General features: G+C 52.7%; 1 protein-coding gene and 1 non-coding gene across 2 annotated transcripts; one reads left to right on the top strand and one right to left on the bottom strand.

Annotated features, from left to right (window-relative positions):
- Positions 1-5,678: 5,678 nt before the first annotated feature.
- LOC112206098 (uncharacterized) lies at positions 5,679-17,165 on the bottom strand. The gene is made up of 2 exons (XM_063799462.1): positions 15,778-17,165; positions 5,679-5,939 (listed from the first exon to the last, which is right to left on the bottom strand). Exon 1 carries the CDS (start codon positions 17,070-17,072, stop codon positions 15,966-15,968), a length of 1,107 nt encoding a protein of 368 aa, XP_063655532.1. The 5' UTR covers positions 17,073-17,165; the 3' UTR covers positions 5,679-5,939; positions 15,778-15,965.
- Positions 17,166-19,935: 2,770 nt separating this feature from the next.
- TRNAM-CAU (transfer RNA methionine (anticodon CAU)) lies at positions 19,936-20,007 on the top strand. The gene has a single exon. It is a non-coding gene; the product is annotated as a tRNA-Met (tRNA).
- The last annotated feature ends 4,150 nt before the right edge of the window (positions 20,008-24,157 follow it).

Raw genomic sequence — 24,157 nt, 5'->3', positions numbered from 1 at the left:
TGGCCTTTAATCCCAGCACTTTGGGAGGCCAAGGTGGGTGGATAACCTGAGGTCAGGAGTTCGAGACCAGCTTGCCCAACATGGTGAAACTCCATCTCTACTAAAAATACAAAAATTAGCCAGGCGTGGTGGCGCACACCTGTAACCCCAGCTATTTGGGAGGCTGAGGCAGGAGAATCACTTGAACCTGGGAGGCGGAGGTTGCAGTGAGCAGAGATTGTGCCACTGCATTCTAGTCTGGGCGACAAGAGCAAAACTCTGCCTCAAAAAAAATAAAAATTAAGGAAAGGTGGCCAGGTGCAGTGGCTCACTCCTGTAATCCTAGCACTTTGGGAGGCTGAGGTGAGAGGATCACCTAAGCTCAGGAGTTGAAGACCAGCCTGGGCAACATAGTGAGACCTCGTCTCTATTAAAAAGAAAAAAGAAAAAATTAAGGAACGGTAATGAAAGAAATTTTCAGATCAACAAAAGCTGAAAATTATCACCAGAAGACTCAGCCTTCAAAAAAATACTAATAGAAATTATTATGTAATTTATTCCTTTTTAATTTATTTTTTATGATGGAGTCTCGCTCTTGTCGCCCAGGCTGGAGTGCAATGGCACAATCTCGACTCACTGCAACCTCCGCCTCCCAGGTTCAAGCGATTCTCCTGCCTCAACCTCCTGAGTAGCTGGGATTACAGGCACCTGCCACCACGCCTGGCTAATTTTTGTGTTTTTAGTAGAGACAGGGTTTCACCATGTTGGTCAGGCTGGTCTCAAACTCCTGACCTCGTGATCTGCCCGCCTCGGCCTCCCAAAGTGCTGGGAGTACAGGCATGAGCCACCGCACCCGGCCCTTTTATTTTTTTTTGAGACAAGAGTCTCGCTCTGTTGCCCAGGCTGGAGTGCAGTGGCTCACTCGGCTGACTGCAAGCTCTGCCTCCTGGGTTCACGCCATTCTCCTGCGTCAGCCTCCCGTAGCTGGGACTACAGGCGCCTGCCACCACGCCCAGCTAATTTTTTTTTTTTTGTATTTTTAGTAGAGATGGGGTTTCACCATGTTAGCCAGGATGGTCTCAATTTCCTGACCTCGTAGATCCGCTCGCCTCAGCCTCCCAAAGTGCTGGGATTACAGACGTGAGCCACCACGCCCGGCTTATTTTTTATTTTTTATAGGGACAAGGTCTCACTATGTTGCCCAAGCTGGTCTACAGTGATCCTTCCACCTTAGCCTCCCAAAGTGCTGGGATTACAGGCATGAGCCACCATGGTGGCCAGCCAACGAACAGAAATGCTTCAGACTAGAGGAAAATGATCTCCAGTGGAATCCCAGTGCTGCACCAAGAAATAAAGAACGCCTGGGAAAGTGGCTATGTGGGTAACTATAAAAGAGTTTTGTTGTTGTTGTTGTTTTTGAGATGGAGTCTCACTCTGTTGCCAGGCTGGAGTGCAGTGGTGCGATCTCAGTTCACTGCAACCTCTGTCTCCCGAGTTCAAGCAATTCTCCTGCCTCAGCCTCCCGAGTAGCTGGGACTACAGGTGCACGCCACCGTGCCTAGGTAATTTTTGTATTTTTAGTAGAGACGGGGTTTCACCATGTTAGCCAGGATGGTCTGGATCTCTTGACCTTGTGATCTGCCCACCTTGGCCTCCCAAAGTGCTGGGATTACAGGTATGAGCCACCGTGCCCGGCCAAAAATAATTTATTTAGACCAGGCACAGTGGCTCATGCCTATAATCTTGGCACTTTGGTAGGCCAAGGCGGGAGGATTGCTTGAGCCCAGGACTTTGAGACCAGCCTGGGCAACATAGTGAGATCCCATTTCTAAAAAATAGAAAGCCAGGTGTGGTGGTGTGTGCCTGTGAGGCAGAAGAATAGGGGACGGAGGCAGGGAACCTAAGGCTGATTCATGCTGACTTCCTAGAACTAAATCAAAAGTAAAACCCCAACTTCCCACACCTGAGTAACAAAAGGACCAGCGGCTACTCCCTTTGCAAACCCTTCCCCGCTTTCTGCGTGGCAGATGGAAAATTGAAAGTCCTTCTGATTGGTTGCTTTCTGAAACAGATCAAACTGATCACAGGCTGCTACTTCATTTGTGTGGAGTGTACACCAAGTGGCCAATGGAGAACCTCTAAGGGGTACCGGACCCCAGAAGATTCTGTAACCACGGCCCTCGAGCTGCTGCTTGGGCGCCCCCACCCTGTGGAGTGTACTTTCATTTTCAATCAATGTCTGCTTCATTCTATCCTTGCTTTGCTGTGCGTTTTGTCCGATTCTTTGTTCAAAACGCCAAGAACCTGGACAACCACAGGTAACGCCTATAATCCCAGCTACTCGGGAGGCTGAGGCAGGAGGATCACTTGAGCCTGAGAGGTGGAGACTGCAGTGAACAGTGATCACACCACCGCACTCTAGCCTGGGTGACAAAGCAACACTGTCTCAAATAATAATAGGCTGGGCACAGTGGCTCACACCTGTAATCCCAGCACTTTGGGAGGCCGAGGCAGGTGGATCATTTGAGCTCAGGAGTTCAAGACCAGCCTGCCCAACGTGGTGAAACCCCATCTCTACTAAAAATATAAACATTAGCTGGGTGTGATGGCGGGCACTTGTAATCCCAGCTACTTGGGAGGCTCAAGCAGGAGAATCACTTGAACCTCAGAGGCGGAGGCTGCAGTGAACCCAGTTCATGCCACTGCACTCCAGCCTGGGCGACAGAGTGAGACTCCATCTCGAAAATAATAATAATAATAATTGGCCATACGGCGCCCCATGCCTGTAATCTCAGTACTTTGGGAGGCCAAGGTGGGTGGATTGCTTAAGTTTAGGAGTTTGAGACCAGCCTGGGCAACATGGCGAAATGCCATCTCTACTAAAAAAAAAAAAAAAAAAAAAAAAAATTGCTGGGCATGGTGGCAGCACCTGTGGTCCCAGCTACTCGGGAGGCTGAGGTGGAGGATCGCTGGAATGTGGGAAGTGAAGGCTGCATTGAGCCGAGATCGCACCACTATACTCCAGCCTGGTCACAGAGCAAGATCCTGTCTCAAAAAATAAAAAATAAAATAAAAATAATTATTTTAAAGATTACTGAATGAATGCTTCAAGCAAAAAAAAAAATTTTTTTTTTTTTGAGACAGAGTCTCACTCTGTTACCCAGGCTGGAGCACAGTGGCACGACCTGGGCTCACTGCAACCTCTGCCTCCTGGGTTCAAGCGATTCTCCTGCCCCGGCGTCCCGAGTAGCTGGGACTACGGGCGCGCGCCACCACACCCAGCTAATTTTTTGGTATTTTTAGTAAAGACGGGGTTTCACCCAGTTAGCCAGAATGATCTCAATCTCCTGACCTTGTGATCCGCCCGCCTCGGCCTCCCAAAGTGCTGGGATTACAGGCATGAGCCACCGCACCCGGCCGATTATTATTATTATTTTCGACAGTCTCACTCTGTCACCCAGGCTGGAGTGCAGTGGTGCAATCATGGCTCACTGCAGCCTGCGCCTCCTGGGCTCAGGTGATCCTCCTACCTCAGCTTCCTGAATAGCTAGGACTATAGGAGCACACCACCATACCCAGCTAATTTTTGTATTTTTTTTTGTAGAGACAGGATCTTGCTATGTTGCCCAGGTCTTGAACTCCTAGGCTCAAGTGATCTACCTGCTTCACCCTCCCAAAGTGCCAGGATTATAGGCATAAGCCACGGTGCCTGGCCTTATTATTATTTTTTAGCAGTAGGGTCTCTCTCTCTTACCAAGGCTGGAATGCAGTGGCATGGTAATAGCTCACTGTATCCTAGAACTCCTGGGCTCAAGCCTGCCGAGTAGCTGGGACCACAAGTGCCCACCACCATATGCCCAGCCATTTTTAAAATTTTTTGTAGAGGCCGGGAGCGGCGGCCCACGCCTGTAATCCCAGCACTTTGGGAGGCCAAGGCGGGCGGATCACGAGGTCAGGAGATTGAGACCATCCTGGCTAACACGGTGAAACCTCGTGTCTACTAAAAAATACAAAAATATTAGCCGGGCGTAGTGGCAGGTGCCTGTAGTCCCGGCTACTAAGGAGGCTGAGGCAGGAGAATGGCGTGAACCCGGGAGGCGGAGCTTGCAGTGAGCCAAGATTGCGCCACTGCACTCCAGCCTGGGAGACAGAACCAGACTTCCTCTCAAAAAAAAAAAAAAAAAAAATTTTGTAGAGATGGGGTCTCACTATATTGCCCAGGCTGGTCTTGAACTCCTGTGCTCAAGCAATCCTCCCGCCTCAGTCTCCCAAAGTAATGCTGGGATTATAGGTATGAGCCACCACACCTGGACTACTTTTTTTTTTTTTTTTTAATTGAGACAGAGTCTTGCTCTGTCACCCAGGCTGGAGTGCAGTGGCGCGATATCGGCTCACTGCAACCTCTGCCTCCCGGGTTCAAGCGATTCTCCTGCCTCAGCCTCCCGAGTAGCTGGGACTACAGGGGCCGGCCACAGTGCCCGGCTAATTGTTTTATATTTTTAGTAGAGACAAGGTTTCACCATGTTAGCCAGGATGGTCTATCTCCTGACCTCGTGATCTGCCCGCCTCGGCCTCCCAAAGTGCTGGGATTACAGGTGTGAGCCACTGTGCCTGGCCACCAGCTCATTTTTTTGTTTTTGTTTTTGTTGTTGTTGTTGTTTGTTTGTTTGTTTTTGTTTTTGTTTTGAGATGGAGTCTCGCTCTGTCGCCCAGGCTGGAGTGCAGTGGTGTGATCTCGGCTCACTGCAAGCTCTACCTCCCAGGTTCACGCCGTTCTCCTGCCTCATCCTCCTGAGTAGCTGGGACTACAGGTGCCCTCCACCACGCCCGGCTAATTTTTTGTATTTTTAGTAGAGACGGGGTTTCACCGTGTTAGCCAGGATGGTCTCGATCTCCTGACCTCGTGATCCACTCGCCTCAGCCTCCCAAAGTGCTGGGATTACAGGCATGAGCCACTGCACCCGGCCATTTTTTTGTATTTTTAGTAGAGATGGAGTTTCACAGTATTAGCCAGGATGGTCTTGATCTCCTGACCTTGTGATCCCCCTGCCTCAGTCTCCCAAAGTACAGCACCCAATTTTAAGAGTTAATGTAAAGCTATAGTAATTAAAATTGTGGAATACTGGTATAAGAATGGTATAATAATACTGGTATAAGAACTAGCTCAGTGAGGCCAGGCACAGGGGCTCATGCCTGTAATCCCAGCACTTTGGTAGGCTGAGGCAGGTGGATCATGAGGTCAGGAGTTCAAGACCAGCCTAACCAACATGGTGAAACCCTGTCTCTACTAAAAATACAAAAATTAGCCAGGGGTGGTGGTGCACGCCGGTAATCCCAGCTACTCAGGTGGCTGAAGCAGGAGAATCGCTTGAACCTGGGAGGGGGAGGTCGCAGTGAGCCGAGATTGTGCCATTGCACTCCAGCCTGGGCGACAGAGTGGGACTCTGTCTCAAAAAAAAAAAAAAAAGAAAAAAAGAAAAGAACTAGATCAGTGGAACAGCATGAAAAATCCAGAAATAGACCCCCAAATACAGAGTCAATTGATTTTTGACAATAGTGCCAAGGTTGCTCAATAGGGAAAGCAAAGTGTGTTGAATAAACAGTACGAGGTATCTGATTACCAATGTTGCCCAATGCCAGGGGTTCGGCCAAGTCCAGTTGCTCACCAAATGGAAAGCCAATCACGGAGACAACGAGTATTGCCAGGGAAGAAGGCTTTATTGCAAGTGATGTCGTGATGTCAGCAGGTGACAGGAGACCAGTCTCAAATCCACTTCCCCAACCCACTGAAGTTAGGGTTTTAGATAGCAGGGAAGGAAGGTAACTATGGGTGGGAAATTAGGAAGTAGGAAGGGGTAAGGAAGAGGAGGTGGTCAACAGGCAGCTGGGGGTGGTCGGATTTAGTGTTCTGGAAAGTTTCAGCTCCCCGATACTATCTGGAAGGCCTGAGGATTGGATTCCTAAGAAAGGAATTCAGATAAAACAAATGTTAATTTTCTCAAGCTTCAAGACCAAGAGGGCCAATGTCTATGCTTCGCCAAACAAAACGAAACAAAACACTGTAAACAGTTCTATGGGAAAATTGGGCTTGTTTTAACAATAATAATAACAACAAAAGCACTAATCCCTGCCTTATGCCATACATAAGAATAAAATTCAGATGGACCTATATGCAAAGGCTAAAATTATCAAGCTCCCAAAAATAAAACACAGGAGACTGTTGGTTGGGCATGGTGGCTCACACCTGTAATCCCAGCACTTTGGGGAGGCCAAGGTGGGCGGATCACCTGAGGTCAAGAGTTCAAGACCAGCCTGGCCAAAATGGTGAAACCTCGTCTCTATAAAAATATAAAAATTAGCTGGGCATGATGGCGAGTGCCTGTAATTCCAGCTACTTGGGAGGTGAGGCAGGAGAATTGCTTGAACCTGGGAGGTGAAGTTAGCAGTGAGCTGAAATTGCGCCATTGCAATCCAGCCTGGGTGACAGGGAGAGACTCCATCTCTAAAAAAGTAAAAAGTTTTTTAAAAATTAAAAAAAAAACATAGGAGACTGTCTTTGTTCCTTTGAGATAGGAAAAATTTTCTTAAGACCTAAAAAGTGATAACTATAAAAGAAAAAAATGATAATTTTATAAGAAAAAATACATTTTGCTCATCAAAACAATGAAAAATATGAAAACATGAGCCACACATTGAGAAAATATTCACAGTACATGTATCTGACAAAAGTATCTAAGCGGAATTTTTAAAAACTCCTGTAACTCCGTAATGAAAAGACAACTTAATTTTCAAAATAGGCAAGAGACTTGAAAAGCTACCTCACAAGAGAATATATATAAATAGCCAATAAACACATGAGAAGATGTTCAATGTCATTAGTCACCAGGGAAATGCAAATTAAAACCACAGGAAGGCCAGGTGCAGTGGAGCCAGTCAGTAGTTCCAGCTACTCGGGAGGATGAGGTGGGAGGATCACTGAGGCCAGTTCAAGCCTGCAGTGAGCTATGATTGTGCCACTGCACTCTAGCCTGGGCAGCAGAGTGAGACCTTGTCTCTTAGAAAACGAAACAAACAATAAAATAAAACAGGCCGGGCGCGGTGGCTCACATATATAATCCCAGCACTTTGGGAGGCCAAGGTGGGCGGATCACGAGGTCAGGAGTTTGAAACCAGCCTGACCAACATAGTGAAACCCTGTCTCTACTAAAAATACAAAAATTAGCTGGTCATGGTGGTGCGTGCCTGTAGTCCCAGCTACTCAGGAGGCTGAGGGAGAAAAATTGCTTGAACCCAGGAGGTGGAGGTTGTGGTGAGCTGAGATCATGCCACTGCACTCCAGCCTGGGTGACAGAGCAAGACTCTATCTCAAAAATAATAATAATAATAATAATAGGGCCAGGTGCAGTAGCTCACGCCTGTAATCCCAACACTTTGGGAGGCCAAGGCAGGCAGATCATGAGGTCAGGAGATTTAGACCCTCTTGGCTAATACGGTGAAACCCCATCTCTACTAAAAATACAAAAAATTAGCTGGCTGCATTGGCACATGCCTGTAGTCCCAGCTACCCCAGAGGCTGAGGCAGGAGAATCGCTTGAACCTGGGAGGCGGAGGTTGCAGTGAGCCGAGATGGCACCACTGCACTCCAGCCTGGGCGACAGAGTGAGACTCTGTCTCAAAATAATAATAATAATAATAATAATAATAATAAATTAAATAAAATAAAAAATAGGCTTGGCGCAGTGGCTCACACCTGTAATCCCAGCACTTTGGGAGGCCGAGGCGGGTGGACCACCTGAGGTCAGGAGTTTGAGACCAGCCTGACCAACATGGCAAAACCTCATCTCTACTAAAAACACAAAAATTAGCCGGGCACAGTGGCAGGCACCTGTAATCCCAGCTACTTGGGAGGCCGAGGCAAGATAATCGCTTGAACCCGGGAGGCAGAGGTTGCAGTGAGTTGAGATCACGCCATTGCACTCCAGCCTGGGTGGCGACAGAGCGAGACTCCATCTCAAAAAAAAAAAGAGCAAAAAGCCCTCACCAGTAACCAGGGCCATGCCCTTGAACTTCCCAGCCTGCAGAACCATGAGCTACATAAACCTCTTTTCTTTATAAACTACCCAGTCTCCAGTATTGTTATAGCAACACAAAATGGACTAAGTCAGCCATCCATCTCAAAAAAAAAATACATAAAAATTAAAAAGTTAAAAATTGGTAAATGTTTTATTTTTATTTATTTATTTATTTATTTGAGATGGAGTTTTGCTCTTGTTGCCCTGGCTGGAGTGCAAGGACATGACCTTGGCTCACTGCAACCTCTGCTTCCTGGGATCAAGCGACTCTCCTGCCTCAGCCTCCTATTACAGGCGCCGCCACCACAGCCAGCTAATTTCTTTTTTTGTATTTTTAGTAGAAACAGGGTTTTACCACGTTGACCAGGCTGCTCTCAAACTCCTGAGCTAAAGTGATCCTCCTGCCTTGGCCTCCCAAAGTGCTGGGACTACAGGCGTGAGCCACTGCAACTGGCCAGTGAGATCTTTTAAATCTCACCAGATTTCAGGAACAAGTGAGATTTATAGATAAATAATACATATATTTCTTTTTCTTTTTTGAGACAGAGTCTCGCTCTGTTGCCCAGGCTGGAGTGCAGTGGTACTATCTCAGCTCATTGCAAGCTCTGCCTCCCGGGTTCACGCCATTCTCCTGCCTCAGCCTCCCGAGTAGCTGGGACTACAGGCGCCCGCCACTGTGCCTGGCTAATTTTTTGTATTTTTAGTAGAGACGGGGTTTCACTGTGTTAGCCAGGATGGTCTTGATCTTCTGACCTTGTGATCCGCCCGCCTCGGCCTCCCAAAGTACTTGGATTACAGGGGTGAGCCACCGCGCCCAGCCGAATAATACATATATTTCTAGTTGAATTTCACTTTAAACAAATGAGAGCTTCAGCGATAAATCTCATAATACCTATTTTTAAAAGAATATACTAAGACAATGTTGTTTATTTTTATTATTTGTAGAGATGGGTTCTCACTGTGTTGCACAGGCTAGAGTTGAACTCCTGGGCTCAAGTGATCCGCTTGCCTCGGCCGCCCAAAGTGCTGGGATTACAGGCATTAGCCATCTTGCTTGGAAAAGAAAATGTTTAAATTTATTGATATTAACTGGATCTGAAAGGAACTATGGTTTTGAGGCCTCCTGCACCTGAACTTCTCCGCAGAGCTTCAGGAGCTCCTGGAGCTGGAGAGCCTGTTCGTAACGTGTGCCCTCCAAGGGACCAGGAGGAGGCTGACCCCAGTGTCCCAATTTTAGCTGTGTCCTAGGAGGCACACAGATGAACTCCAGTCATATTCAGGTTACACAAATTGACCTTCTAAGTGAATGCACCGTGTCTGGAAGAGCCTCCTCAGGATGTGTCCTGGAGTGCAGGCAGGCCCAGCAGGAGCTCCCCTGCAACCTCTGTGTTCTGAGCCACGTGCATCTGAGTGTGAGAAGAGCCTCAGGGACAGCCGGGGAGGGGAGCTGAAGCTTCACGGGGGCACGAGGCTCGGGGCCTCCCTCGCAGCGCCAGGCGTCCCCTGGTGACCACGTACAGAGTTCTCTAGCTGCTTCAGCCTGGTGGTCTGGGCTGCCCTTCTGAATCTCTGTGCTCAAACTGGTGTTCCCCAAAGCTCACATGGAAAAACAGATCCACATGCAGCACACAGACAGTCGGACAGACTCTAGCTTGACAGTGAAAGGCTGTTTTTAAACGGAGCGGCCCGTGTCACCTCAGCTCGGGGCCTCCGCTCCCCAGAACCTGCACCCCCGGGTGCTCCCGCGGATGCTTCGCGTTTGTGGTGGCGTCCCTGTTCCTCCCACCTCCTAGGCTCCAAAGCTCAGGGCTGCCATGTACTCATTTGCTCGTCCAGGACACTTCCCTCCTCCATTCTCATGCTGGGCACTGGGCTGGATTCCAGGGCCCACTTGAGCAGAGGGGCACAGACCCCACCTTCATGAGGCCAGGGGGAAAGCAGCCGTGACTTGGGTCATCATCACCCGGGACCTGCACCCAAATTCCTCACACACTGCCAGCCCCATTCCCCAGGCCCCCTGCCCACCTGTGCCCCTCAGCTCGTGACCCCGCCCACCAGCCTGCAAGACCTGCTCCCACAGCCCCTCCGTCAGCCACCCGACCACCTGCTACTGCACAGTGAGGGTTACTGCTTCTCCTGAGTGGCTGCCCTGCCTAGCATCACCTCTGCAGCTGAGAGTCTGCGACAGTCATTTATTTACACACACGTTCTCCCCAACAGGCTCTGAGCCCTGAGTGGGGCTTGGGATCAGGGTCAGCACTTGTCACATGCAGAATCAGGCTGGAGAAATTTCACAAAAAATTAACGTTCCAAGCAGTTACTATTCACTGACTCGTGCAAAAACCTATTCTGAGCTTCTGTGAAGCACAGAGAATCAAGATGAAAATCCCTCTGCTGGGCGTGGCGGCTCACGCCTGTAATCCCAGCCCTTCGAGAGGCCAAGGTAGAGGATCACTTCAGCCCAGGAGTTTGAGACCAGCCTGGCCGACAAAGTAAGACGCTGTCTTTTTTTTTTTTTTTTTTGAGACGGAGTCTCGCTCTGTCGCCCAGGCTGGAGTGCAGTGGCGCGATCTCAGCTCACTGCAAGCTCCGCCTCCCGGGTTCACGCCATTCTCCTGCCTCAGCCTCCTGAGTAGCTGGGACTACAGGTGCCCGACAGCATGCCCGGCTAATTTTTTGTATTTTAGTAGAGATGGGGTTTCACCATGTTAGCCAGAATGGTCTCGATCTCCTGACCTCGTGATCCACCCACCTCGGCCTCCCAAAGTGCTGGGATTACAGGCGTGAGCCACTGCCCCTGGCCAGACACTGTCTTTACCAAAAAAAGTTTGTTTTAAATTAGCCGAGCATGGTGACACGTGCCTGTAGTCTCAGCTACTTGGGAGGCTGAGGGAGGAGCTCACTTGAGCCCAGGAGTTTGAGGCTGGCTGCAGTGAGCTGAGATCACACCACTGCAGCCTGGCCTGGATGACAAAATGAGATCCTGTCTCTAAAAAAAAAGAAAAAGAAAGAAACCAAACAGTTCTAGACATGCCTGCATACACGGGCCAAGTGCACACACGTTTCCTGGCTCAGTCCCCTGAGATGCCGAGAAATGATGACATTCCAGTAGCAACGTGCACGGCCAGTGCCCAGATGTTGATTCCTAACACCATTCTTCAACAAAATCGCCAGTGCTCCTTGGACAAATGTCAAGAAACTGCCAAACCTTTCCAAAGTGACTGCCCCATTCTGTACCCCGCCAGCCATGTAGCAGGGTCCCACTTGCTCTTCCCAACTCTTGGCATGACCACACTTCTTTTTTTTTGAGATGGAGTTTCGCTCTTGTTGCCCGGGCTGGAGGGCAGTGGTGCAATCTCAGCTCACTGCAACCTCTGCCTCCTGAGTTCAAGCGATTCTCCTGCCTCAACCTCCCGAGTAGCTGGGATTACAGGCGCCCACTACCAAGCCCAGCTAATTTTTGTATTTTTAATAGAGACGGGGTTTCACCATGTTGCCAGACTGGTCTCGAACTCCCAACCTCAGGTGATCCGCCTGCCTCAGCCTCCCAGAGTGCTGGGGTTACAGGGGTGAGCCACCGCGCCTGGCCATGACCACCCTTTTCTTTCATCACAGTCACTCCAGTGGGTACGTGGTGGCATCTTATTGTGGTGTTACGCTGGGTATCTTTTTTTTTTGGAGACAGGGTCTTACTCTGTCACCCAGGCTGGAGTGTAGTAGTGGTATGATCTCGGCATACTGCAGCCTCAACCTCCCAGGTTCAAGCAGTCCTCCCACCTCAGCCTCCCAAGTAGCTGGGACTACAGGTGTGCACCACCACGCTTGGCTAAATTTTGTATTTTTTGTACAGGTGCGGTTTTGCCATGCTGCCCAGTCTGGTCTCAAACTCCTGGCCTGAAGTGATCCGCCAGCCTTGGCCTCCCGAAGTCCTGGGGTTGCAGGCGACAGCCACCTTGCCCGGCCTGTGCATCTTTTCATGGGTTGACTAACAACGATCACAGCACAGGTTTTTTAGTCCCCGCTGTCTACAGAATCAGAGAATGTGAGTGTCCAGGCTAGGGGACTTAGTAGAGGGAAGAAAGCTGGAGACTGAGAGTCAAGGCCTTTGCCTCCACTGGGGGTGGAGGTAGAGGGTGGGGAGGCAGGACCTGGGACCCAGGTCTCCACTGGCTATTGCCAACACTGCATGATCAAGTCTACACCTCTTGCTCCTGCTACCAGTGACTCCACACCTCCACAGCCATAATTTTAGAAAAATCTTTTGGCTGGGCGCAGTGGCTTATGCCTGTAATCCTAGCACTTTGGGAGGCCGAGGAGGGTGGATCATTTGAGGTCAGGAGTTCGAGACCAGCCTGGCCAACACGGTGAAACCTCGTCTCTACTAAAAATACAAAAATTAGCCGGGCGTGGTGGTGAGCACCTGTAATCCCAGCTACTCGGGAGGCTGAGGCAGGAGAATCGCTTCAACCTGGGAGGTGGAAGTTGCAGTGAGCCGAGATCACACCACTGCACTCCAGCTTGGGCGACAGAGTAAGACTCCCTCTCAAAAAAAAAAAATTTTTTTTTTTTTTGGCTGGGCACAGTGGCTCATGCCTGTAGTCCCAGCTACTCACGAGGCTGAGGTGGGATGATCCCTGGAGTCCAGGAGTTTGAGTTCACCTGGCCAAAGAGGCTGGCTGGGAAGATCTGAGGCCCAGCCATAGGGCCCCAGGTAGGGCAGTGTCCACTGCCTCCTGGGGAAGCACTGGAGGAGGCATGGGGGGTGTGCTGGGCTCTGCAGTCCCTTCGACCCAGCTATGCTATGGCCAGCTGCCACGTGCTCACCTGGCCAGAAATTGACCCACGGGGCTCCTGACCACTAGCCCCAGGCAAGAGGAGCACACAAGGCTCGGGGAGATCAAGCTTTGAAATACTTCCCAACACACAGTCTGGAACATTCTCCGAACATCTGACTCCCATAGTGTGAGCAGAGAACCTACTCTTGAATGCTGGTCAGGATGGGAAATCCCTCCTGGAGGGCAGATTCTATGGAGCTGGTCCCTGCCCCGCAGCAGAAATTTTGCTGCAGTGAACCATTTCTTGGAATGCCTGTGCTTGCAGGGCACACGCCTGTGGCAGCACCAACTGTGATCCCTGGAGTGTGAAGTCACATCAAGGCTTTGCACATCTGAAACATATGCAATTGTCCTGAGAAATTCTGGAAGTTCCAGAAGAAATAACACACAAATTGCTAATAACACAGCAAAAGTAGCTGAAGAGATGTGTGTTCTCAGGACAGAACCCCTTCACACACTCGCAAGTCAGTATGTGTGGTGTATTGTTATTTTGTTTATTTATTGACGGAGTTTCTGTCTGTCGCCCAGGCTGGAGTGCAGTGACATGATCTCTGCTCACTGCAACCTCCACTTCCTGGGTTCAAGCGATTCTCCTGCTTCAGCCTCCCGAGTAGCTGGGACGACAGGTGCGTGCCACCATGCCCGGCTAAACTTTTGTTTTTTTTTTTTTTTTTTTTTTTTGAGACGGAGTCTCGCTCTGTCGCCCAGGCTGGAGTGCAGTGGCGTGATCTCGGCTCACTGCAAGCTCCGCCTTCCGGATTCACGCCATTCTCCTGCCTCAGCCTCCCAAGTAGCTGGAACTACAGGCATCCACCACCACACCCGGCTAATTTTTTGTATTTTTAGTAGAGACGGGGTTTCACCATGTTAGCCAGGATGGTCTTGATCTCCTGACCTCATGATCCGCCTGCCTCGGCCTCCCAAAGTGCTGGGATTACAGGCGTGAGCCACCGCACCCGGTGAATTTTTTGTATTTTTAGTAGAGATGGGGTTTCATTGTGTTAGCTAGGATGGTCTCGATCTCTTGACCTCGTGATCCGCCCACCTCAGCCTCCCAAAGTACTGGGATTACAGGCGTGAGCCACCGCATCCGGCCAGTGTATTGTTATTTTATTACACAATTGAGGAGCTCAAGACAAAGTACTGTATCACAACAGAAATTAAAAACACTAATGGTCAAAACCATGAAGGAAAAGAATCGTCGTAACTAAAAAAATATGGAGAATGAAAATGACGATACAGACATTATGAGAGAACACACCAAACAGAAAGCAAAGATGCAGAAGGAAGCTGAAGGTCACAGACAGGAAAACCACAGCTGGTCCAGTCAGCAGGACACACACTGGGCTGGCCACAGACACACCCACAAATTTGCTGGTTTCAGTACCACGCTGTCTCATTACACCTGTTACGACGAGCAGTAATTCCACCCAACACTTTTTAGTGGAAGATTTATTGTTCAAGATTCCGATCCTGCAACTTGTACTTAATCAACTAAAACACATCAGACAAAACAGATGCTTCTCAAAACATTTTGAAACCATTTTTTTTTTGGAGACAGAGTCTCGCTCTGTCACCCAGGCTGGAGTGCAATGGCACCATCTCGGCTCACTGAAGCTCCGCCTCCCGGGTTCAAGCGATTCTCCTGCCTCAGCCTCTCGAGTAGCTGGGATTACAGGCGCCACCACGCCGCGCTAATTTTTTGTATTTTAGTACAGGTGGGGTTTCACCATGTTGTCCAGGCTGGTCTTGAACTCCTGAACTCAGGCAATCTGTCCATGTAGGCCTCTCAAAGTGCTAGGATTACAGGGGTGAAACACCACTCCCGGCCAAAATAGGTTTTTTTAAACAGAAAAACTGCCACCTGATGTTGGTTAGTCTTTCCTAAGACTAAACATTGCCTATGTTGGTTGGTTGTATAGGTTTTTAAACCAGACCAACATTACCTACATCAGGGAGTCTTTCACATCAATGAATACCGGTGTTTTTTGTTTTTTGTTTTTTTTTTGAGACAGAGTCTCACTGTCACTCAGGCTGGAGGGCAGTGGCACGATCTCGGCTCACTGTAACCTCCGCCTCCCAGGTTCAAGTGATTCTCCTGCCTCAGCCTCCCGATAGCTGGGATTACAGGCACACACCACCACGCCCGGCTAATTTTTGTATTTTTAGTAGAGACGGGGTTTCACCATGTTGGCCAGGATGGTCTCGATCTCTTGACCTTGTGATCCACCCACCTCGGCCTCCCAAAGTGCTGGGATTACAGGCATGGGCTACCGCGCCCGGCCCCATCAGTGAGTATCTTGAGAACCCTCAAAAATCACAAAGGCTCCGCAGAGCACACGGAGCATTTGTTGACTTGAGTCACACAGAAATCATGAACAGAATGTACGTGGTGTCATTAGTGAAGAAGAGTGAATAGTAAACATGGAAGTCAGCCTGCGTTTCTCCGGAAATCACAACGCTGGAAAGCTGGTATTAAGCTGCTCTGGGCCGGGCGGGGTTGCTCACACCTGCACTCCCAGCGCGTAGGAGGCCGAGGCGGGAGGATCCACGGAGCTCAGGAGTTCGAGACCAGCGTGAGCAACAGTGTGAGACCCCCCCCCCACCCCCCGCCCAGTCCTCTACCAAAGACAAAGGAAAAACGCCACCGGGAAGACGCGCGGAATTCCGGGCCAGTCCCTGCGCGGGGCACTTGAAATGCCTGAAATCCTTCCCCTCACATAGGAGAGGTTGGGCCAGATCTGACAGCAACCCTCAAAGTGTCTAGAGCGTTGCCAAAGAGAATACACAGTGGGCAGAAGCTTTTCTAAATGCCCCATAATAACAAGCACGTTTACATCCACCGGGGGAAAGGAAAGAAGGCCCTTTCTATTCTCTCCTAAAAGCAGTACCTTCAATCATTGCCGCGTCAAGCGGCAGAGCCTGCAGCCCGCACTTTAGGGCACCGCGTTCGTTTCAGGCGGGACTGGGGAGTTCTCCGAGCGCGGGGGGTGTGGGCGCCGCCCGTTCCCCGGCGACCACATTCGAATACCCAGCGTCTCACTGGGTTTCCTAAGGAGAGGCGCGGGCTGCTCAGCCCTCACGTGCTCGGACGCGGCCCCAGCGTCCCGAGCCTGTCCCGAGCGCCGAGGGAGGGCGGCGGCGGCCGGGGGTGGGAGGGAGGCCGGCGGGATCGGGGTGGGAGGGAGGTCGGCGGGGGTAGGAGGGAGGCCGGCGCGGGCCGGGGGTGGAGGGAGGTCGGCGGGGGTAGGAGGGAGGCCGGCGGCGCGGGCCGGGGGTGGAGGGAGGTCGGCGGGGGTAGGAGGGAGGCCGGCGGGATCGGGGTGGGAGGGAGGCCGGCGGGATCGGGGTGGGAGGGAGGTCGGCGGGGGTAGGAGGGAGGCCGGCGCGGGCCGGGGGTGGAGGGAGGTCGGCGGGGGTAGGAGGGAGGCCGGCGCGGGCCGGGGGTGGAGGGAGGTCGGCGGGGGTAGGAGGGAGGCCGGCGGGATCGGGGTGGGAGGGAGGTCGGCGGGGGTAGGAGGGAGGCCGGCGCGGGCCGGGGGTGGAGGGAGGTCGGCGGGGGTAGGAGGGAGGCCGGCGCGGGCCGGGGGTGGAGGGAGGTCGGCAGGGGTGGGAGGGAAGCCGGCGGGGTCTGGGTGGGAGGGAGGTCTCCCGCCCCGCCGCGCTGTGGAGGACAACTCGCGCCTCCTGCTGCGCATGCTCGGACTGCGCGCCCCCGTGAGGGCCGGGGCTGCGCGCGAAGGCGTCTCCGAGCAGTTGACAGGCCACCCACGTGACCTCCCACGTGACGGCCGGCGGCTCCCGCGGAGGAGCAAGAACGGTCAAGGAGCGGGGCCCTCGCCTCCGCCTTCAGAGGCGCCAGCTCCGTCCGCAAACCCGGGGGGAAGCGGGTGGGGACCTGAGGCGGCGCCCGCGATGCCGCAGCTTCGTAGTCGGGCTTCCGCGCCGGGGATCTGCACGAGTAAACGCTTCCGGCGCGCGCGGCTGGCGCTGGCCCGACTGACGCTCGGGCATCCCAGGTAGAAGCCGTGGGCGCATCTGCCAGGAGCGTGGGAAAGATGCTGGTGCCGACCTCCCCCTCTAAGGCTGTGTGGAGGAGGACGCCCGATGCCACTCTTTTGGGCCAGCTGCCTCCGGAGGGCGAGCAGCTGAGAGGAAAATCGGTTTCCCACCTGCACGGGCCCATCACCTGTTGCTGCCATCGTGGGCTGGCGGGCGTCGTGCAGGGGCAGCGACAGTGGGTTCCTGCAGGGACGCAGATACGACCAGGTCCGGCCTCAGGGTCTTTTCCAGCCTGGCCCCTGCGCCTTCCACAGAAGGATGAGTGAGGCCACCTGTCACCAGGTGCGGGCTGCCCCACCCCACTAGTATTGCGATGTGTGGTTGGTCGCTAAAACATTTTAGCAGGAGCCCTTGCCCGGGCAGGCTTGACGAAGAAAGAAGCCTGGGCGTGCCCTCCTTCCGTGTTCTCATGACCATTTTGGTCAGAGGCCATAAAACAAGCATCACTAAGGTGGCTGGAGAGTCTGGCCGTCATGTTTAGATTGCTTCGTACACCCAGAAGAGTGGGGACCATCTCTTCTCAAATTCTGGGCCTGTTCCAAGAAGTCCATCCACATACCTCATCAGCAAGCCTTTGACACCAACCCTCCAATCTGGTTTTGAGCCTAGCAGCTTGGCCAAGCCCTAGGACAGTTCTGAGCTGCTCAGAAGGTTCCCTCTGTCTTCTCCCAGTCGACACCTTTTCACCTCTGTGCCTGTACCCGTGTGCTTGGGTTTGTAAGACTCACACAACACCCATTAGACTGCGGAGGTGAAGGTTTGCAGTACAGGCTTGTAGGTGCAGCACAGGGAGCCTCACCCCATGGGCAGCCCCCAGTCTGGAGGTTCAGGGCCCAGGGCTGCACCCTGTGCCCTGCCGGGTGCCAGCAACATCACGGAGCTCCCTGGCTGCAGGCTCTGCCTCAGCCTCCCCTCCCTCCCGTGCTCTTGGCAACGTGGTCATACATGTAGGGCCACAGCTACTTCCTGTAGTGCTTTGGGATGTGTCCTCTAGGCCCACCTCCGCCTTTTTTTTTTTTATTGATCATTCTTGGGTGTTTCTCGCAGAGGGGGATTTGGCAGGGTCACAGGACAATAGTGGAGGGAAGGTCAGCAGATAAACAAGTGAACAAAGGTCTCTGGTTTTCCTAGGCAGAGGGCCCTGCGGCCTTCTGCAGTGTTTGTGTCCCTGGGTACTTGAGATTAGGGAGTGGTGGTGACTCTTAACGAGCACGCTGCCTTCAAGCATCTGTTTAACAAAGCACATCTTGCACCGCCCTTAATCCATTTAACCCTGAGTGGATACAGCACATGTTTCAGAGAGCACGGGGTTGGGGGTAAGGTCACAGATCAACATGATCCCAAGGCAGAAGAATTTTTCTTAGTACAGAACAAAATGAAGTCTCCCATGTCTACCTCTTTCTACACAGACATGGCAACCATCCGATTTCTCAATCTTTTCCCCACCTTTCCCCCCTTTCTATTCCACAAAACCGCCATTGTCATCATGGCCCGCTCTCAATGAGCTGTTGGGTACACCTCCCAGACGGGGTGGTGGCTGGGCAGAGGGGCTCCTCACTTCCCAGTAGGGGCGGCCGGGCAGAGGCGCCCCTCACCTCCCGGACGGGGCGGCTGGCCGGGCGGGGGGCTGACCCCCCCACCTCCCTCCCGGACGGGGCGGCTGGCCGGGCAGAGGGGCTCCTCACTTCCCAGTAGGGGCGGCTGGGCAGAGGCGCCCCCCACCTCCCGGACGGGGCGGCTGGCCGGGCGGGGGGCTGACCCCTCCACCTCCCTCCCAGACGGGGTGGCTGCCGGGCGGCCACCTCCGCCTTTCTTACCTGAGGCCGCCTGGAAGGCAGAGGGCAAGACAGCTAAGCGGCTGCAGCCAATGGGAGGCACGGGCAAGGAGATTGGAGGGTGGAGGAGAGAGAGGCTTGGGTATTCCCCAGCTCTTTCTCTGCCTGGCCTAGGGTCGATGGCTTCTCTCAGGGGAGCCATGCCTCCTGTTTGGTGGCCCATCCCATTAGCTCCAGCTCTCACAGGGTCCGGGCTCCTGGGAAGGATGCACCCTGCCCTGAGGGCTCAGGCCTCGGTGCTGACCGTGGCTTGTGTCGAGATGCTCCTCACAGACAGTTCATTAGACTAGCTGCAGCTGTCTCCTTTGAGTGTCCCGGCTCATACTTTCAGTTGGATCCCAGGAGTTTCAGTCTTTTTTTTGTTTTGTTTTTTGAGACTGGGGTCTGGCTCTGTCACCCAGGCTGGAGCGCAGTGGCACGATCTTTGCTCTCTGCTTCCTGGGCTCAAGCGATCCTCCCACCTCAGCCTCCTGAGTAGCTGGGACTACAGGCGTTGGCTGCCAACCCCTGGCTATTTTATTTTTATTTTTATTTTTTGTAGAGGCCGGAGGGGGTCTCCCTGTGTTGCCCAGGCTGGTCTCAAACTCCTGAGCCTCAGCCTCCCAGAGTGCTGGGATTACAGCGTAAGCCACCATGCCCAGCCAACGTTTTTTTTTTTTTTTTTTTTGAGACAGAGTTTCACTCTTGTTGCCCAGGCTGGAGTGCAGTGGTGCGATCTCGGCTCACCGCAACCTCCACTTCCTGGGTTCAAGCAATTCTGCCTCAGCCTCCCGAGTAGCTGGGATTACAGGCATGCGCCACCACACCCGGCTAATTTTGTATTTTTAGTAGAGACAGGGTTTCTCCAGGTTGGTCAGGCTGGCCTCGAACTCCCGACCTCATGTGATCTGCCTGCCTTGGCCTCCCGAAGTGCTGTGATTACAGGCATAAGCCACTGTGCCCGGCCTCCAGCCAACGTTTTAACAGCAGAAAAGGACATGAATTCAGAGAGTTTTATCTATAAGAAGTTGAGAGAGGAGGAGTAGGCTTGTAATTGAGCATGTGCCTTGCCCAGCCGGTCCTCTGTTGGCCCCTCTTGGCCAGTAGGGGTCGCCGCCTGCAGGGAGATGACTCCTGTGGTCATGATCTGACTCAGGCTTCACCCTTATAGCCAGCAGAGTGGCGCAGCGGAAGCGTGCTGGGCCCATAACCCAGAGGTCGATGGATCGAAACCATCCTCTGCTATAGACTCCCTTTTCTTTCCTGACTGGGCAGCCTGTGGCCCATAATTCTTCTCCAGGCCCCAATAACGTCCCTGTTTGTGTCAAGGCACGGAGGACAGGCAACAGCAGCAATCTGAGTTCAAATCTTGATGTGAGCCTACCTTGCCTCATAGCTTGGTCCCAGAAATCGTGGCAGTTGTGGGCTCATTGCCCTCCGCATTCCCTGGCTTGGGCAAAATGCCTCCCTGGGAGCAAGGGAGGGGTTTTGCACTCCTCAGTCCTCTTCTCTGTGTGTCCACCTGGCCCGGGACCCCCCATCAGTACCTGCTCGTGGCTTAGAGAACAGGGCCTGGCACAGGACATGCATCCTTTGTCTGCAGCATTTTTGAGGCTTTGAAACCCCCCTGGCCACACTTAGGTCTGCTCCTCCACGTGGCCGAAGGTGCCTGCAGAGGCTGGCATTCTTCTCCCTGTCTGGCTGCCAGGGAGCCTCCTGCCATCAACCAACTCACTAGAGACCCCTCCAGGTAAGGAACCCAGCAAGTGTTTTCCTGACAAAAGGGTCTGGCTGGATCCCCATCCTCTCTTCCCTTCCTCTCCTGAGGGAGTGGGCTTAGGGGTTCCTGCCTTTTCTTTCCCTCTTAACGTTTCTCTCTCTCTCTCTCTCTCTCTCTCTCTCTCTAGTTTTCGCTAGAAGATCAAGGCCAGGTGCAGTGGCTCACACCTGTAACCCCAGCACTTTGGGAGGCTGAGGCAGGTGGATCGCTTGAGGTCAGGAGTTGGAGACCAGCCTGGGCAACATGGTGAAACCCCGTCTCTACAAAAATATACAAAAATATTAGCTGGGTGTGGTGGCTGGCGCCTGTAGTCCCAGCTACTCGGAGTGTGAGAGATCTCTTGGGCCTGGTAGGTCGAAGCTGCAGTGAGCTGAGATTGCACCACTGCACTCCAGCCTGGGTGACAGAACGAGAACCTGTCTCAAAAAAAAAAAAAAAAAAAAAAAAAAAGGGCTGGAGTGTCATGGCCCTCTGGGTTGGCATTCTCGCTCCACTGACATCATCAGAAGCCGGAGGTGAGAACCTCCCTCCAACAGGAGAGAAATGCAGCCGCAGTACTCACTCCCTGTACATCCCAGCACCAGGTCCTGGCATCCCACGTGGACACACAGTGCCCATGAGGATGCACTGACATCCCAAAGTGCCAGTGCTGCCGCCTGGCTGTGTCCAGACTGGCTCAGGGACAGAATCCTCAGGTACCACAGCCCAGGACACCGGGCCTGGAGTGGGGAAGGAGTGCCAGCTGCTACATGGTCTTTCCTTTACAGGGCAAAAACGAGTGGGGAAATAGCAGGACACACGCCCTGATGGTGGCTAAAGCCGAAGACAGAGGAACAGGAGGATTCTGCCAAGATCGATGCGAGACAAAGGCTCAGGGGCAACAGAGAGGAGGCGAAGTGTTACTTAACTTACCAGGACACCTAGCTGGTGCAGAGGCAGACCCAGCACACACCTCAGATGAGGGCCACATTGCTGCTCAGACCATGGCATCCAACAGCGGTCCTGTGTCCTGGCTTGATGCAAGGTCTCCCGATTCCAACTAGGATATTGGATGGCAAATGCAGCCACCCAAAATGCACTTCTGTGCCCCTCTCTGAGGCCCTCCATGTGGCTGGGCACAGTTAGGATGAGATGCCCAGAGTTAGCAAAACAGACGCTGACGCCACTGTGCCACCCAGAGCAGAAGGCTAACCCACCACAAAGAGCTGGCAGAGTTATGAAAAGTAAGGTTGGAGGTTTTTTTAACTGTAACTTTTACACTTTAAGAAAGCATTCAAGGCTATGATTAACATAAATCAAAGGACAGTAATCCTATGAGTCACTATATTTGCAATACGTCCAAGCAGTCGGGGTGGGAGTATCTGGAATCTGGTGACGGGCTCGCCGGGTCAGGCCCATGGTTGGCAGCCACTGCTCCCGCTCCAGTCCCCCCTCCCAAATCCACTGCCACTCGTCCACACTCACCATGCAGATGCCATGTCTGTCACTCTGGCTTGCCAGGTTTTCTTTCTTATTCTAACCAAATTTCAAATCAGGCTGGTGTGGTGGCTCACGCCTGTAATCCCAGCACTTTGGGAGGCTGAGGGGAGAGGATCACTTGAGCCCAGGAGCTCGAGACCAGCCTGGGCAACATGGCAAAACCCTGTCTCCACAGAAAGTACAAAAAATTAGCTGGGAGTAGTGGCGCATGCCTGCAGTCCCAGCTATTCAGGAGGCTGAAGTGGGAGGATTGATTGAGTCTGAGAGGTTGAGTCTGCAGTAAGCCATGATGGTGCCATTGTACTCCAACCTGGGTGATAGGGCCAGACCCTGTCTCAAAAAAAAAAAAAAAAAAAAAAAAGTCCATGTCAGGACATAAACATCTATTTTATACTTTAACCACTCCTAGAACCCCCAGGATGTCCTGACACTTGCCCCGATGGGCTTTTAGTTCGGTGTTGTAGCTTGTTTACACCAATGCAGACATAGAACAGATATCCTCCAGGTCCTGCGCACTGAGCACCTGTGAGGTGGACTGCTCCAGGGAAAGTTCCTAACAGCTAAACTATACGACTTTCATCAAGCTGGGGCGTTACTGCCAAACTGCACTCCAGCCAGCAGTCGTGAGCACCCCCTCTTCTTACTCAGCTGAATACTTAATAAAAATCTTTGCCTATTGGACAATTCGCATTACAACTTTGAAGTGTTCAGCCCTGGCACCTGCTCTCCTTGATTTCGGAACACAAGGCTCATCCTCAGAAAGTAGAGCCGGCCTCTACCCAAAATCCACAAGGCTCATCCTCAGAACGCAGAGCCCGCCTCTACCCAAAACCGACAGCTCGCCCCCTGCAGCGGCGGACTGAGGGCTCCTAACCACGAGTTGAGGGTTGATCTGCTTTAGACAGATGCTCTGTTTGAAGTGGAAACTTAAACACCGGGCCCCATCTGGAGGCCAAGTGGCCTTGGGCAAGTCAGCCCCTGCCTGGGCCGCAATTCCCTCCTCTGACATCTCTGGCCTAGACTCGGCGTGAAGGTCACACGACTGTGGCAGGCCATGTGTCCAGACGCCTCAGTTGCTCAGCTCTGGGCCCGCAGATGAGGCCATGGGACACCCTCAAAGCCGGCACACACCCAAGAGTTCACCCTAGATCCACATCCCAGGCAAGCGGCAAACCAACAGGCAGGCACAGTGGATGAGCCCATTTGCAACTGCAGCAACACTAAGGACCAGTGTGGACAGTCTACACTGGCTGCGACGAGTACAAGCTCTCAGGCCAGGTGGAAATGGAATTGAGAAACCTGGGCGCTGCCCATCAGACCACAGGCACCGAACAGCAGATCTATTCACTGGGACGGCAACACGTTTATCAGCTCAGACGTGTTCGGGTCCCCTGCAGTACATGGCAGCACCAGAGCACACATGGCCATGTTCCTACATGGTGGTGCCAGCACGGGATGCCACCCAGGGCTCATCTCGTCCTCCTGCTCCTCCTCACACCAGGACCAGCCTGGCTCACTAGTGGGCATGGGCCGGGCACACCATCCCTCCCGACCAGTGTGCTGCCTCCACATCTAGGCGCCTTGGCCTGACGGCTAATATCGTTCCGGTTACAATGAAGGAAATCTCGCCACTTTTCTCCTGTGCAGAAGAAAATGCACACAGTCCCCATGGCTATAACCCACCAGCAGGCACGGGGGACCCCTGGTGTCTCATGTTGGTGCCCAGTGCCTCAGCCTGGCCTCCCCACGCGACCTGCAGGGGCGGCTTCACGGCAGGCCAGCTGTGGTGCCCTGCGCAGTGGTTACTGCAGGAGGTGATCTCTTCACTGTAGCTGGACGAGGGTGGCCCTCTACCGACTTCTGGTGTTCTAGGCCTGGTGAGCAGCTTCCTGGAGGGAGACAGAGGACTCTCCTGACTCCACACCAGGTGGCGGCTCAGAAAGCACAGGGCAAGTCCACCTGGCGTGGCCGCGGTGAGGACGGCAACACACCACAAGATGTGGCCCTGCTGGGGCAGCAGGTGGCTCGGCTCACTCAACCATTCACTCAGACACGCTGCAACTGTTTATTCCAGAATCAGAGGTTGGAAACCCAACTGTATATAGACTGAAAGCAAAACAAATACACAACTGAACA

The sequence above is a fragment of the Pan troglodytes genome, chromosome 19 (genome assembly GCF_028858775.2).
Source record: "Pan troglodytes isolate AG18354 chromosome 19, NHGRI_mPanTro3-v2.0_pri, whole genome shotgun sequence".
Classification (NCBI taxonomy): domain Eukaryota; kingdom Metazoa; phylum Chordata; class Mammalia; order Primates; family Hominidae; genus Pan; species Pan troglodytes.
Note: the sequence above shows the minus strand (reverse complement) of the source record. Positions and strands in the feature narration are given on the sequence as shown.